Here is a 17,949-nt window from a genome sequence, read left to right on the forward strand (position 1 = left end):
CCAGATTCACCTGTGACTCACGTAGACTTTCCGTGTTCCTGCAGGAGCATCTAAGACGACGCATGTTTGTCGCGGATGCGGATTGCTGTATGTAGCGTGTAAAACAGTTTGCTATGGTGCACGCGGCCGTGCGTCGTAACTGAAAACTCGTTTTTTAAAGACTGCATACTTCATTGTGTTTTAAGCTCAGTTGTAAAGGATTGTTTTGAGGATCCCATGGGATACCCCTCAGAAACCGTTTAACACGCTGCATATGGCGGTACACCTACGGCGTGACTCCTTCCTGCGTGCGCCATAGGTGTCTTACTTGTCGACGCCTCAGTGAATCCACACCCCTTCCGGCGTGCTTTCCATGGTTGTCTTGCCTTAGTGAATTATATATATAGATTATTTTGTGTACCAATAAGATTATAACTACTAATAACTACTACATTTTAATTATAAAAATGCCATTTTTTAATCTCCTTCCATACTAGAATTTTCACATCTTTCATGAATGTATCTCCATCCACAGTAAAACAGTTGAAAATGCACATGATATAGACGTTCTCCTACACTGAGCATGTGCAAATCTGTGAAAAAAATCCCTGAAGGGATGGTAATGCCACCCACCACGAGATTTATCTCAAAACTGTAGCGACTTTTATATCATTGCTATGCATACAGGTAATCGACACAGCCAGCGCCACAGATAGCAACTCCTCTGTGCCCAAGAAGGGTGGCCAATCGGGGAATGTGATGTTGTGATGAGAAGGGCCATGTGATAAGCACAAACCAATCAGATTCTAATTGGAGTCTACATTTTCAAAACTTTGTGTTTTTGCTCATCCGCATTGATGATGTGTTTTCTGGAAATACACGGCTCGGGAGAGCATTTTTAAAAGTCTCTGTTTTCAGGAGTTGGAAAACCCTGGGATAGTGTAGAAGAAAAGTGAAAACAGAGACTAATGTCTGAGTTTTTAAAAGAAAATGTAGTACTGTGGACGGGGCCTTCAAGTGACTCTTTACAAATGTTATTGGTGCACCAGACATTAAGAAGTATACTTTCCAGATCATTAAAGTAATTACATTTAATATGACAGTAGTGTGATGGGTTGTTTCACAGATCCTGCGGCCAGTTGTTGTTGTTGGTTTGCGGGGTTTGTGTGTTCTCACTGCGTCAGAATGGGTTTCCCTTGTGGTACACCAGTTTTCCCCCCACATTTCTAAAGATGTGTGTGTTTGGTCAGCTGGCCCTGTGTTCGACTGCCACTTGATGTCCTGCCTGATGTCCAGTGCTGCCAGAAGAGGTTCCACCCTCCTAATAACCCTGGTAACAATTAAGTGAGTTTGAAAATGTTGCTTTAATCTTCCATATGTAAAGTGTCGAATAAATCAAACTTTAATAGTGTAAAAATGTAACTATTTCAATACTGTTGATATACACTGGAAAAGTGGAAGATTTTACATCTACAGTGTGGATTTAACACTAAACAATTTGCTGTGTGCCTCCACTTTGACTTTAACAACATGCACATTTTCCCCACAGCTTTTTATCTAATGAAGGGAAGGACATATCGACACAAACTTTTTAATTTAGCAGAGAAGAGTTTCCCCATAACTTACGAATTCACGATTTTCAACACTCTGCACTCTCACACTCACACCCTGAACATAAACGCCTCTGCTGTACGAGCAGCACATTTGGTTTTCATCCAACCACACGATTAAAAAGGCAGTTTAACACTTTTTTTAAGGCTGCACTTTGGATACGTTTGAGGTGGCTTCACTTTCTTATCACTGGTTTGTGAACACAACTGTCTTAACAATGGTTATGTGGTTAGCACTTGTTCAGGTCATGGCCAGTGTGCAATTTGCTCATCCTGATGTCTATGTGAGTGGTGAATGTGTTGGTCCCACACATGCATGGATTTATCCTGGGACTGGCCAACTGACTCCTGCAGAAAATCATTTCACAGCAGCAAATCAGTTGACCTCTGAAGGCGCAGCCCACCCTTCTCACCGCAAACCTTAGTGGCTCTCGGTGTTATCTCGAGCTTTAAGTTGAGCAGATGATCATAAAACAAACTCACATGTCACCTTCTCCTCGGTAAGGCTGACTGCAGAAGTGAAATCGGAGCTCCCTGCTTGAGGCCGCCGTTTCCTGCGGTTTTGTTTCCAGATGCATCTGGCCGATCGCTACACCTTCAAATCGAGGAAATGCCTGAAGTTATTGAAGGTGATCTGCAAGGCCTCCTGGGATGAGGTCACAAGGGTCTTTTCATCTGGGGTTGCTGACCTCATTACAGAATTACAGCGACTGAGATGTAAATACTAAAGTCTTCTTTGTTTTCAGCAGATCATCACGGTCATATTTTGAAACGTTACACATTCATGGGCCATAAATTGCAATCCTCCAAGAATTTTCTCAACCTGCTTGTTGACTTACAGACTGTTTTAAAAGCTGTAAATTCTCTTGGCTAATAAAGCCCTGCAATAGCTAGACGGTGGCATAGTGGGTGGCACTACCTTCTCTGATGCTATAGAGACCCCTTTTGAGTTTTTCAGGGTGCCATTTGCCTTTTCTCCTTGTGTGCAGATAGATTTTCTCAGGTTTTGTACATATTACATATTTGACAGCAATAAATCTTACAAAGTGAATACGTGTTACAGTTCATTATTGGTTTTACAAATTCACTTGTTTCCATCATTTCCATTATTTTATACTAGCAGGGGTAACTGGTAGATTTCCTAATGAAACATAGCCTATGGTGTTTCCCAGTGCAAAAGGGGAGTTTGTGCAACATTCGGTGGAAATGGGTTTAATGGCATGATTCTGCATACTGGACAAACACAAACAGGGGTACCCAGTGCAGCCCAGAATGGGAGCACCAACTACATTTTGGAACAAAGCATAGCCTATAATGTACTCCTGTACCAGTAAAGGATTTTTCCAAAATCTAGTGGAGATGGGCTGACTGGTGTGCACTTGCATATCAGACAAAGACACGTTCAGTTTTATACGTTTAGATACCTATGGGTATAGTTGATGGCTGAATTCTAATGATTATGCTTTTTATTATGCCAGTTAAGTGACGTAGAGGGTTTGAGTCAGCACCATCATCATTTCAGTGCAGCGTCCAAACCAAACCCAAAGACTTATACGTTAGGTTGATTGGCTCATTTCAACTGAGCGAGTCCTGCAAAGTCCCTTCCCTTGCAGGGTTAGGTTGGTGCCCATCTGCCACCACTTTGTAAGCAGATTAAGTAAAATGATAAACGACTCGTCCTGTTCGGAGATAGAATGGCCTCCCATCCAGGACCGGGTTCTACCCTACAGGTGGTGCTGCTGGGATGCATTGTGACTACAAGCTACCTTGTTGTGGAGTAAGTGGGCTCAGCTCACAGGAGGGTACATGTGTTTGTCCGGTAATGGACTGGCCTTCTGCCTCAGTTTGGTTTTTAACTTGTAGCCAATAAAATGAGGATAGCAATTAATCATAACAAAGAACAAATTAGATATCTGTCCACAAGAAAAAAAAAGAACAAAACACATGAACATGTGGCACTTATCATAGAGTACTGATTAGTTACAGACGCCTGTTGTATTTTTCTTTATACAGTACAGCTGCTGATCTTACTTTAATTCGTTTACTTTCACGTTATATTATTTTTATTAGGATTGCCCTACTGCAATACAACAAGGAGATTGGGAGTTCATGTCCTGGGTGCTCCCAGTGTGTGAGTGGGTTTCCTTCCATTGATGTGCAGGTTAGGTGGATTGGTGATACTAAACTGGCCGCTGATGTGTGTGTTCATCCCTGTGATGGGCTGGTGCCCTGTCCATGGATTGTTCCTCCATTGTATCTGTTGTTTGCTGAGATAGGCTTCAGCATCCCTGCAACCCTGATTTGGATAAGTGGGTACAGTTCAAGAATGGATTATAACAATTATGTTTTATATTGTGGGCTGTCATTCAAGTTCCTTGTCATTTATCTTTATTTTCCACCTTATAGTGTCCTTAATATGACTATTGCTGTTACTGTTAAGAATTGTGTGCCCATGTAATCTGGCCCCACTTTGTCGGCTATTCCCCTTATGTTGGGTAACATTATGTTGTCTGACACTTTGTATGTCTGCTGCCAACTGAGTGTGTGATATGTCAGATCTTTAGACCAGGATGCGTATAATTTACACAGGGGGCCTTATCACTTTGGCAGCACAAAGGAATTTGTTCTTGAAAAAACAAAACACTATCACTGTTAAGTTGCTCTTGTTTTATGGAAACTCCCAAAGTGATCAGCCTCTGGCTGGCTGGGAGTCTGCAGTTGAGGGCAGATGTGACCATGACGTCCCATAACATAATGATAAGGGTCACCAAAAATGGCAGAGTTGCTCTAAATTAGGGATCTCAAACTCCAGTCCTGGAGGGCCTCAGTGGCTGCAGGTTTTCATTCTAACCCTTTTCTTAATTAGTGATCTGTTTTTACTGCTAATTAACTTCTTTTGAATTCATTTTAATTGACTGGCTCACGAAGACTCAGACCCTTTAATTGTTTCCTTTTTCTTAATTAGCAGCCAAACAATAATGAGGTACAAAATGAGCCAAAACAGGACCAGCAAACTGTGTCCATCATACAATATCTGAACGTGAAGAAAGATGGAGGTCTCAGGAATGTTGGTCTGCTCAGGTCCACAAAAAACATTTTAACAGAGCTGTTAGAAAAGTGAAAATGAACAATTTCAGAAATGTCTGCTATTGCACAATGAGAGCAGCAATGAGGCACGGAATTAAAGAACGAGTTTAATTAACAAGAAGCGGCGCCTAATTAAACAACTGATTGGAGTTGAAGGTCTTAACGTAGTTGGTCTTCTGTAGGCTCACTCACGTCACATTTCATTTGTGTTTGGGTGCCGTTTAAGTAGAGAAATGAAGCAATTCAGGGGAAGAAATCTTAAAAAACAAGTCCATTAAAATGAAAGGAAAAGGAGTTAATTAGCAGCAAAAACTGGTCACCAATTAAGAAAAGGGTTAGAATGAAAACCTGCAGCCACTGTGGCCCTCTGGGACTGGAGTTTGAGACCACTGCTCCAAATGATCTTATGCTGTGGTATGTGACTGATTTGGAGGAAGTGTGTTGTTAGTTGGAAACAAAAATCTTTTAGGATACTTCAGGTCATCAATGTGAATAAAGATGAAGCTTAACACAGTAGACTTGAATCGCAATGCAAGTCCCCCTTTCATAAATGAATCCCTTACGTGAGAGGAGGCCCATAAATTACAAGAACTAGTTAATAATATGGGAGTAGGATGTCATTATTAAATACGCCGCTAGGTATTGTGTGCCAAGGGTTTGGTTAATCGGTCTGCCGAAGTTGCATTTTGCTGAGTCGACCGAGTGCGTATTTCTGTCATTTATTCTACAGCCGTGCAGGTGAATTCAGAGATTTTTTCTCCAAACCGCCATAGCAGATTTTCAAGAGACAATGATGAACACGTTTTTTGACATTAACATACTTGTTCATAAGGAGCTAGTTTCCTGTGTACAGATGTTGGTCAGCGACATTACTCTGAACTGCTAAGGTGTCTATGGGAAAACATTAGGAAAAAAAAACATCTAGAGCTGTGGCACTGGATTTTGCACCATGATGGCTCAACAGCAGACAGCACGTTGTCAATTTCAAAGAGATTTTGACCAAAAACATTGTGGTTATTGCTTCGACACCACAGTATTAGCCAGATGTCACTCCTGTGAAATTAAAATTGAGGCTAAAGGAAAGGAGCTTTGCTACCATAAATGAAATACAAAAAAAAACATGAAGGACGCTGTAGACACAGGAAATGTTTCCAGCAGTGGGAGAAGCGTATTGCATCTCAAGGAGGGGATTTTCAAGGTAACTAAAAGGTAATAGCTGTGAAGTTTTATAATAAAAGTTTTCATTTAACAGTTCCAGTAATTTTTGGCCTCCTCCTTGTATACGGGGTGTTAAGGTTTCCAAGATGTCCTGAGATATTTTTGCGTAACAACCCAAATGTACAGTAGGTGTGAGTAATTTCTTGCTGCTGTAATTTATGCAGATATTGTGCCGTGCACAGGACTTTGCTAGTCATACCTTATCACGGCACCAGAGAGTGGTGACATATTGAATGTTAGTCATACGTGCAAGCAAGAATATTACTGTACACGTGCCAACGGGGCCGTTCTTAGGCATAGGCAAAGTAGCCAACTGCCTAGGACCCCCACTGCCAAAAGGCCCCGCCCGGCCTTTTTTTAGCCGTAACCAAATACAACTGACAGGTTCATATTTCAGAAGTACAAATTTTCTCTGGTGGCGGAATTATCAGTATGGTTACGTGCTAGCAGAGAGAAAATAGTGATGACAGGCAGCATCGACGGTGACGGTGGGGCCCGGGATAGTGGACGGGACCCCAGTGGGAGGGCAGATCATGCTCCTCATCTGCCTGGGCGTCTGTGCAACAGATCGATCATACTGTAAATAGCGGAAGCTGAGAGGATAAAACTATTCCACAAAACGGCACGACAAGTAGGATTGATTTATGCTGCATTGATTGAGGTCTCTGAGAGGCAAGAACGGAGGCTGCCGCTTTGGCAAACCACATTAAACGTTACACTTTATTGGTGTCATTAGTAATCTAGTATGATCTCTTGGCACAAATTAATATTGTGAGCAGAATATTGCAAAGTAAAGATATGCAGTTTGACATCGCTTTGAATTGTATTCAGAACGCAGTCGACTTCTTGAAATCCTACAAAGAAACAGGTTTCGATTCGGCCCAAGATGCAACGAAAGAGTTAGCTACAGAACTAGAAATAGATGAGAATGAAATACACATTCCAACTGCACAGACCACATGTAGAAGTAGAGTGTGGAGACAATTTGATTATGAAGCTCATGATGAGCCGATATGTGATCCTAAAAAAAAAATTCCATGTTGAGTTCTTCAGTGTCTTGTTAGATCAAGCCCTAATGTCAATGACTGAACGATATGACCAGATGAAAACCCATTCTAACAATTTTGGGTTCCTGCACAATTTCGGATGCATTACGAGAATGAGCGAAACTGATTTGAGAGAGTGCTGCGATGTTCTTAGCAATATCTTAACAGATGAAATTAGTGGGTCCGATATTGATGCTTATGATATATGTGCCAAATTGTGCACTTTAGCAAATTTGGTTCCACAAACTATTTCTGCTCTTAAAAGTTTGCAATTCATATACAAGAACAATTTGCAAGATTCTTTCCTAAACGTCTTTGTTGCATTACGTATGTGCTGAACGTAGCTTTTCAAAGCTCAAGCTGATTATGAGTGACCTGTGAACAAGCTTGACGCAAGATTAACTGAATGGCTTAGCGTTAATATCAGTTGAGCATGAAGTCATTGACTCCCTCGATTATTCAGACTTAATCAAAGAATTTGCAAAAATAAAAGTATGCAAGGTGTCAGTAGGTTCCTTTGACATGTTCCTCTCAAATCTGATGTATATAATATATAATCATTAAATGATAAGCTATACATCACTAATTATTATGCATTTAAATGAATAAAATAATTATTATGCATTCATACGGATAAAATAATTATCATACATTAATATGGATAGAAACAGCAGGGCCCCGACAGGTACCTTTGCCTAGAAACCTAAGAACGGCCCTGGTGCCAATATGACTACTTTCTGTTACTACTACTGGTGAACTGCAATATGTGTCAACACCAACCACATCAGTTCTATTCAAAACAGACGACATCTGAGCCATCAGATGTTCTGGGACTGTGAAACTCATGGTTGTCTCAACCTTCTCAGCCTTCAAAAAACTTCTTCCAGTTAAGAAAGCAATTTGTAAATAATTACGTCAATAGTGATCCTGTTGCTAACGTTGCTGACTGGCTTTGATATAAACATATGAGTTTGTGGTTAGTGGTTTACATCCAATGAGGTGGTTTGTGTGCTCTTTCTATTGTCATTGTTGGTTTGATGTGAGCTGATGTGTTTTGACTGCTGATTTATATTTTTGCCTTGAGCTCGTGCCATTGTCATGCCATAGCCTGCGCAGCATTAAGGTGTAGCTACGACATACCCTGACGCGCACCTTCTTAAACACTTGACTACATATCATGCAGTTGTACGCAGACCCCTACGGCTCTGATTGGATCAGCAACTATTCTTGCATGCTACAAACACTGCCAATCAGCAATCAGCTGTGTGCCTGCAGCGGGCTGAGACTCAGAAGAATCAACTGCTTTTGACGGCCTATGGCACCGGCTTCACATAGAAGTGTAAATCAGCTTTAAGGCCTCCTTCGTGTTCTGTAGGAGAAGGACATGGATGTGCATTCTAATACCTGCATTACAGCATGGAAATCAAAAATATGAGAATTATAGCTTCATGCATCACTTATTATGAGCTACCAAACTATCCCAAATACCGCCGTCCCGTATTGGGTCTGGAAGAATTTGGTTACTTTCATGTAATCTGAATTCAGCCCAAATGCACAAACGTTATTTGAATTAAAAATGTGACACACATTAGCCACTGTGGCACACTGCTCATGGCGTAATGAACTGTGGTCTCGGTTTTAAATAGCTGTTCGACCCTTTGACTGGATGGAGTTGTCGCAATTTTAAACACTGCACTTTAAAAAGCAATATTTTCTTAAAATTTACATGGGAGGTTGCTGGCTATTTTCAGGCTATCAATGTTTTCCCAGCCAGCTGTCTAGAAAGGAAGCTGCCTGCATTTTTCATTGTTCTGAGCTCAGTTTCCACTCGGGTTTTGATTACTGCCTAATGCTTGTGTCCACTTTAGCTATCATAACATTGCCAGAAATGTCTCTGTAACGGCAGGAGCAGTTTTTTAGGGTCGCAGAGATTACAGAGGCCTCTGACTAGCCCCCTAAGACAGCGTTTCTCAACCTTTAAGTATTTGCAACCCGAGTTTTCATAACAGTTTTAATCACGCCCCCCCCAACATTTTTTTGAAATGTAGATGCATATTTTATTGTACCTGCTTAACTTTTATCAACATTTATCTAACTCTATATTTATTGTTCTAGTATCAGAATGTAGTTTAATTTAGTTTGTTTTGGTTTCAACAGATGTGTTTTTCATATTTTTGATTCTTGTTTTCTTTTTTTCACATCTTAGTGCCCCCCTTTTTTGTTACTTTGCGCCCCCCTAGGGGTGCCCGCCCCACAGGTTGAGAACCACTGACTTAAGACATCATCTTCATCATCTTCAGGTAGCATACAGCAAGTCCTGGTCTTCAGCGGCTGAGGCAGCCAGACTCGCTACAGTGTCTCTCCTTAGCTGTTTAGAGGAGTGGATTAACATGAGTAACACCTTATATTAAAATTGAAAAAATGCCATGCAGCAATTGCTGAACTATTGATGTATGACCACCCGACAAACATTTTGTTGTGAATAGTCAGCAGGGCCAAATTAAATCATGTGGAGAACAAAAGGTGCCAATTAACTACAAAAGAATTGGGAAGAATTAGGCATGAAGTTACAAGAAGCCACCATATTCCAGAAGTGCAATCTGCCTGGAGTGTCCAGAAGTACCAGGTGTGAAGTGCTTAGAGACATGGCTAAGGTAAAGAAGGATGAAATATGGACAGTGCTGAATAAGATTCACAAGTTGAATCATCAAGAACTACTTGAAGACTGATTTTCCAAAGGTTTTGTGGACAGACGACATAGGAGTGACTCTTGACAGACCAGACGGGTGGATGGCTGAATCACTAATGGACATAGGGCTCCAGTTAGAGTCAAGTACTAGCAAGATTGGGGGGGGCTTACTGGTATGGGCTGACTTAGTTCGACCATTTTCATGTTGAGAATGGACTGAAAGTCAACTCCCAAACCAGTTTCTAGAAGATGTGTTCTTCAGGCAGTGGTATAGGAAGATATCGGCAGCATTCAATGAAGGCCGCAGTCTTGGCTGTGGTTGAACAGATGAAGAAACTGACAGGCTATGTGGGGGAAAGGCTCATGGCAGTTATTGAAATGAAAGGTGGCGGTATTGCTCCCTGAATACTTCTCAAAAACCAAAAATGTCACTTGTTCATTGTTATATTTTGCTTTATGTTAGTTGTTTAGTGTACACTTGCAGCAAAACCTGAGAATAAACAAGCGAGTGGGGGAAAAAAAGATTGTCAAAGCAGCTGCCTAATAATTCTGAACACTAATAGTGGCCAAATAATTTTCCCCAGAGAAAGACACAAAACTCACTTGTCATTTGCTGAACATTCGTGTTTGATGTCAAATAAAAATCTTGGGTCGAGGGAGAGCATTGTCTTTGCTCAACAATAAAATGAATCCTGAGAAAATCCAAGCAGGTATAGTAGGAGTACACAGACCGGGTTAGGATTTGAACCCAGGGTTCTAGAGAGGTGAGGTAGCAGCACTAACCACTGCACCAACACGCTGCTCTCTTTTCTGCATGTTCATGACATTAATATTTCTACTTTTCTTTTCTCTTTAATAGTCAATATGGACTACTGGATAAGGCAATGAAGTGAAAATCACAAGAGTGCCTCTGGATCGCCATACCGCTCGGCAAGTCCTTTAGCCTTCCTGTGTTCAAACTGTAAAACGAATAGATAAATCAATGTAATAGAATGAAGTATTAAATAAATACAGTGCAGTAAACGCATACACACTCAAACAAATCTTTCCTGTCGTAACTTGGGACAGTGTTCAATGCTTGGCTGCGTGTGTTTACTGCACCATATTTATTTGGTGTGTGTAATATCATGACTTTGTTACCTTTTCTTGGGGTGTGTAGTGCCATGCATTCATGATATTGTCTACTTTGTGCATTGAACAGTATATGTTAACAAAGAGCAGCACCTAACCTCATACAACATACTTGTAATCTGAACCTCCATTCTATGTCGTCGATACGCCGGCTGCTGAACACAATCCACAGTGTACTGCCGAGTCTTGAGAGTCCAGTTCTGGGCACACTGTTGAGCCGAGGCCTTGAGCTGCCGGACCAGGCAAGCCCGAGTAGAAATGTACATCGACTGCAACGGTTGTAATCCCCAGGCTGTTTCTGTCCCCAAGTGACATCGTGTGTGACAGGACGATGGGAGCTGCTGCCTGGCCACGGCAGATGTTGATGTTATGTCTGATGGGTGTAGCATTTGTAGCGCCAGACTCCGGTGTTTGGAGAGTTAAGGAAGTGTGCAACTCTTCCTCTGGAGGAGGAACTGGGCTGCCCAGGGCTGACACCTCAGTTTCCGGGCATTGTCTGGATGTGTCGTCGTTTTGGTCGGCTTCAGTGCGAGGTGGAGCACAATCTTCGAGAGTAGCAATGTTTTTTCCCCATTCGTTTGTAACATCCAGCTTGAAATCATTGTCAGCCACATGGATTTCCTTAAATAAAATAAAAAAGGTAATGTTGCACCATTTATGTCAAATTAGAACGGCACGTTTTACTGCATAGAAATACATGACATGCGACATCAGACTGGCCCCTCTGTATTAAACCATGGGGACACCCTGAGTAGCCATATGACCAGAAACTTGGGCGTCAGCTTCTCATGGTTGTCATTCCCAAGCCTTTGGTCAGTGTTGGAGCACTGCAGAAATAAAATGAACTGCTAGACAGCAGGGTGGCACAGTGCTGTGTCCTGCTGGCCCACAACTGAAGGAGCCCGAGTTCAGTTCCCTGTCTCGGCCGTATCAGTGCGGAGGTGTTTGCAAGCGCTTTATGCTTCTGCTTTTATACAGTGCACTCCATAATACTGTATTTCGGACAAAGACACATTTTTTCTTGATTTACTCCTCTGCTCCACAGTTTAAAATTACAAGTCAAACCATTCAGACGTGATTAAAGGGCACATGGCAGACTTTCATTTAATCGTATTTGCATACATTTTGGTCACACCATGTACAAATGACAAAAATCCAAAACAGATTATGAACTAGTTGAAAAAGTAACCAGAAAAACCCAAAGGCCATTCCTTTGAATATGAAACTAGAAGTGATAACGCTAAAGTAAAGAACTTTATTAAACACTAGTTGTGCTACCCATCTAAGATGGCTTGAAATCTAAGCACTCAGTGCAGGCCTCATGTTTTTTATTTGATACGTGAGTTGTCCATTTGGTCTGGTATAATAATATGCACCTGACCCCTTTACCTCGTGGTGATCTTGTCCTCTTTGGATAGAGCTGCCCATTTTTGTTGTTTCCTCTCACCTTCACTCGTCAAACTGTCCACTCTTGTAGTTGAAGTGTTTTGCTGGGATGATGTGGTGGTGGGTACTACCGCATTGGCCTGCTTTAGCAACTCTAGCCTAGTCATGTCAGGACTTTGGTTTCCCAACATGTGTGTCCATTTATCATTATTTTCCACCTAAAGTTTATTAATATTAGAGCTCCAAACTTTGTGTACGTGGGCTGAGCAGATGCTAGAAAGTCATTACCACATTGCTGTTACTGCCGTATAATATCAGACAACAGACCCTTATTTGGTATTTTTATTACCATTTAAAAAAAAATTTTATTCTTCTACTGCATGTTTTATCTAAATTTAAATTCTTCTTCCTAATCCTGCTAATCAAATGGACAAACGTGCACATACAGACACTTGTGGATAAGCTGATTTCTGTCTATCCAGCAGTTACTCTCTGTTGGATTTATTCAGCATTATTGTTTGCCAGGCACCAACTATTTGAATGTATTTTGTGATACACGTTCTAATGTGTTTACAAGTGAGCAAGTGGACAACCTCCCAGAGGTAAACAGGACTACTAAGGAGGTACTGAGGGATGAGGAAATTGTAGAGGGAGAAGTGCTGCTCAGATTAAATAAGATGAAATCAAACAAGTCACCAGGACCAGATAATATGATATCTACCCTTGTATTCTTAAGGGGTCTTGTGAGTACACATATAAACCCTTGACACATATTTTTCGGAAGTCACTGAGCAGTGGAGAGATTCCAAAGGACTGGAAAATGGCAAATATCATCCCATTATATAAAAAGGGTGACAGGGCAGATCCAAGCAACTATAGGCCAGTAAGCTTAACAAGCATCACAGGAAAATGAATGGAAGGAATTATTAAGGATAAGATTGAGCAACACATGGCAAGGACAGGAGTTATTCTGAACAGTCAGCATGGGGTCGGAAGAGGGAGGTCGTGTTTTACTAACATGTTGGAATTCTATGAGGAGGCAAGAAAAGGATACGATCAAAGTGGAGCTTATGATATTATTTATCTGGACTTTCAGAAAGCATTTGATAAGGTGCCACATGAGAGGTTGGGCATCAAGTTAAAAGAAGTGGGAGTTCAGGGTGATGTTTTTAGATGGGTGCAGAATTGGCTCAGACACAGGAAGCAGAGGGCGATGGTGCAAAGAACCTCATCAGAATTGGCTGATATTAAGAGTGGTGGCCAGCAGGGGTCAGTGCTAGGGCCGTTGCTATTTTTAATGTATATAAATAATTAAGATAGGAATATAAGTAACAAGCTGGTTAAGTTTGCAGATGATACCAAGATAGGTGGATTAGCAGATAATTTGGAATCTGTTATTTCATTACAGAAGGACTTGGATAGCATACAGGCTTGGGCAGATTTGTGGCAGATGAAATTTAATGTCAGTAAATGTAAAGTATTACACATAGGAAGTAAAAATATTAGGTTTGAATACACAATGGGCGGTCGGAAAATCGAGAGTACACCTTATGAGAAGGATTTAGGAGTCATAGTGGACTCCAAGCTATCAACTTCCAAACAGTGTTCAGAAGCCACTAAGAAGGCTAACAGAATGTTAGGATATATAGCACGATGTGTGGAGTACAAGTCCAAGGAGGTTCTGCTCAACCTTTATAACGCACTGGTGAGGCCTCATCTTGAGTACTGTATGCAGTTTTGGTCTCCAGGCTACAAAAAGGATATAGCAGCTAGGAAAGGTCCAGAGAAGAGCGACTAGGCTGATTCCAGGGCTGCAGGGGATGAATTATGAGGAAAGATTAAAAGAGCTGAACCTTTACAATTTAAGCAAAAGAAGATTAAGAGGTGACATAATTGAAGTGTTTAAAGTTATGAAGGGAGCTAGTGCAGTGGATCGAGACAGTTATTTTAAAATGGGTTCATCAAGAACAAGGTATCACTGAAAACCACTGAAAACAAACACAGCAAAAAAAAAAAAAACAGTACGAGGAAAGTTCGAAGAAAGAAAAAAAATTGCAGTGTTTCCGTTTGGGGATCGTTGTGCACAACTGAGCTGCAACCACAGAACTAACTGCTCTGTGGATGATTCATTTAGGCATTTTAAGGTCTTTTGGGCACTTCGTTGTAATAAAAGTATCTGCTGAATGTACTTTGTAATAACGAGATTTCTATAGACTTACGTCATATGGGGAAACTGTTGGGACAATAAAAATACTTCATTGTAATGAAAGTTTTGTTGTAAAGATATTCATTGTAATGGAATTTTACCTGTAGTTTGGTGTTATTTGAGCAATATGTGGGCCAGGGAATGCCAAAAAATATTTTCTATTTAAATGAATTATAATTAGGTGTTTGCATTAATAAAAAGTTACTTTACGAAGCTGTGTTCAGGAATGGATTAGCTGCATCCAAAACTAGAAGAAACTTTCATATAGCGTCTAACCCTCTAAAAAAATCTTAAAATGTCCATTCATGCCGTACATCACTGAGTTGCAGTTACTTGGCTCACACTTCAGTGATACACGTAAACAGAAGGTAGCCTGAGTTATTTTTAGTTCATAAGAAGTTTTAAGCTATATGTAAAACAGAGATATCCTACATTTACTTGCAGTTTTGATACTAAATCACACTTAATATCAGAATCTTTAAAACTTCTATTTGAGCAGTTTTCTTATGGATACATTTTACTTTTACTTGAGTCGCTTTCCATAAAGATATCTTCACTTTTACGCACGTATGGCTGTTGGGTTCGTTGTACAGCACCGCAAACTCCCAACTATGGAACGTGGCACATAAAGCTTGTAGCTGCGCCATTTAAATTGACTACAACTCCCAGCAGAACCTGGTAGTATTCCGCCATTGGGCTGCTACAAAGGAAGCAGTGGTTGCTGGGAAGGAAAATAAATAAGCGGTCTCTTCAAAAAGCAATCATCTGTGTATATTTGTTTCTACGCATCCCTACACCATTGGATTAAAGTTTATATCCAGATGTTTGTGCGTGTCCTGTATCTGCTTGTCCGTTTGACTTTGTCTTGGTTGGATACGTCTTCGTCTGGGGAGCTCTTCAGTCATGCCAAATCTGGATCTTGGCAGGACAAAACAGTTACATTTCATTCAGAGGGCTGTTCACTGGGGTGTTTCATTTCACACAACATCGTTATCTGCACGAGTTCTACTGGACTGTGTTTAGACTTAATTGTAAATTTGAGCTGTTTTACTGTGTAGTGCCTGGTGTTTCGGGGAAGTGAGGAGGACTTTTTGTTTTTCTTTCCTTCATTATTTGTATAATATGTACGTTATTATCTTTGTTTATTGATTCATTGAGTTGTTTTATCAGTGTCTGTGTGCGTATGCCGGGTCAAAGCTGGATGTTTTCGTGTGGCCCCACAATAGAATAAACTAGCGTTTCCCAACCTTTTTTTCTGTGGTGGCACACTTTTTGTAACCAGAAACATCCAAGGCACACCACTGTTCTAACCACAAACACATCCTGTCTCATACACGTGCTCAACTATCCGAAGAAGGGAGAAGCCGGTTAAAAAAAAAAAAAGCTCCGAGATCAGCGTTCACAATCTGGGCACTTAGTGAGCACGTTAGTGGCATCTCTCAGCTGCTTTGTCCATTTTGCCAACACTTCTCTGCCTCAGAGACCACTCGTATGCCCACTGGCCCTGTGAGGCTCGCTGGTGACCACATACTTGGGGCAGATGGACTCAAGCAGCCTGGAGACACATCTGAATTGCTGTTGTCTGCAATATATATAAGCATTGGCTGAGCTGCTCTTATGCCAGGCTCTCCAGGTAGTCCTGTCCTCCCCTGACAGGTCTCGACTACCCGAAGAAGTTGTCACTCCCTGGCTCAGACCCAGGAGCTTCACATTATTTTCATGGTACACTGGTTTTAAGAAAAAAAAACTGAAATAAACAAATCACCGTTTCGGATGGTGTGAATCTTTGCTTCCTCACGGCCACTAAAATCTGAACGTGGAAAATGCCAGGTGTCTTTTAATGCCGGTGGCCTTAGGTGACTTTCCTTCCTGATTGGGAGAGAAGGTTCTAGCTGTAGGTTGCAATCATAGACATAGAATTACTAGACGCCGCATGACCAGCAGCATCGTATATCAACGTCACCGCCATATTGCGAGTGGCACTACTGTAGAGTGAAGTAATGGATAAAAGTGCCTCACTCATGTGCTGCTTGGGATTTTACAAACTGATGTACGCTCCAAACCAGATCACGGGGGATTACATTTCATAGGTGAGGCTGAACAATTGTTTTGGTTATATCTGGCCATTAGAAAATCCCATTTTATAATCTTGACTTTAGCTACGCCAGGCTAAGATAGCAAAGCTATGCATTTATGTGCTCAAGTGAGCCTCCAAACAACATTTTGGCTAAATGTATTTAGTCACTAACTATGTTGATCGTTGTTAGCTGTTAACATTTCTCAAACTTTGAAGGTTTCCCAAAGAAATCCACCTCAGGAAGCAGTGGGAGGTAGCCCTTAGACAGGATTTTGAGAAAACTGTCCTGTGATGTGTGCTGGGCTAGTTTGGTAACAGATGCTGTACCGGCATCATATGATCAAAGCTACCACTCGCTCACATTAAAAAACAAAGAAGGTTTGGTGATTCCTTCTGAGGGTACAGTCAAGGTGGTCAAAGTAGCTGAGCGTGTTATCCGACAGTCGACATTAGGGCAAGCTGTCAGTGTATCTTTGATCAATCAGTTTTTTTGGGCTGAGATTGGTTCAGATGATGTGTTTTTTCTCAAGGAGCAGAACTAACGAAACACAGTTTGAAATTGACAACCATCATTTCATACTCATGTCTTTAGCTGAGTCTGTCTTCCACAAACTAAGGCTGCATCATATTGTCAGACTGAATACTCTCAAATTACAGGATCTAAGTGAGCGAGAGGGAGTGTAAGTCTGGAGGAGATCAGTTAGGTAGGGGGGAGCTTTAAATGTTCAGAGCGGTATTTTGTATTATATTCAGTAGTTAACAGGAAACCAGTGAAGTTGAGAGAGAATAGGTGTAGTATGTTCAGTGGAGTTAGAACAGCAGATTATTATCCTGGCAGCAGAAATTTGAAGAAGTTGTAAGTGATGGATACGTTTTTGTGGGATGCCAGATAGAATAGCATTACAGTAATATATACGTGAGGTGACTCGGCATTAACCGATACTTCAGTACTGTGTTGCGTAAGAACAGGACGATGGAAGAAGGCAGTCCTAGAAATGTTACTTATGTGGGAGGAATTATTTAATATTATTATTATTTAATAATAGCTTTATTAGTGTATAAATGGATATAAATAATTGCATTTAAATGATTCCCCAAAATCTGTTGTATGTAAACGATATTGTTATAAAACGTTATTGTTTTTTCATCAGAAAACCCGGTTTCCACGTCTAACTGTATTAGTTTAAATGGCACTTTTGCCACTCGCAATATGGGGGATGCGCTGACGTATCGTATCGACTGGGCAACACAGTGAATGCAGCGTCTATCTGTATATGTCTATAGTTGCAGTACCTATGACAGAGATGAGGTAGTGCCGACAATGTCAGTCAGAGAACGCCCTTTGACTCGGATAACCCTCCTACAACCCTAATCTTAACCATAGTGCAACGAGGCCCTAATGCTAATCATAGTCTAATGTGATGAGTGTTACGTGACTGACTTTTGTGATGAAGGGGCATTACATGACTGACCTCATAGGTGCAATTACACTCTGTTGGCTTGGGGGGCATTTTACTCAC

General features: G+C 41.1%; 1 protein-coding gene across 1 annotated transcript in view; it reads right to left on the reverse strand.

Moving 5' to 3' along the window:
- Nucleotides 1–9,988: 9,988 nt before the first annotated feature.
- Nucleotides 9,989–17,949, reverse strand: part of LOC120535455 — a 135,079-nt gene continuing 127,118 nt past the window's right edge. The window contains exon 18 of the mRNA XM_039763332.1: nt 9,989–11,381. Within this exon, the coding sequence (XP_039619266.1) occupies nt 10,893–11,381 (489 nt within the window). The 3' untranslated portion in view covers nt 9,989–10,892. The remainder of the gene's footprint in view (nt 11,382–17,949) is intronic.

This window comes from Polypterus senegalus, chromosome 9 (assembly GCF_016835505.1).
Source record: "Polypterus senegalus isolate Bchr_013 chromosome 9, ASM1683550v1, whole genome shotgun sequence".
NCBI lineage: Eukaryota > Metazoa > Chordata > Cladistia > Polypteriformes > Polypteridae > Polypterus > Polypterus senegalus.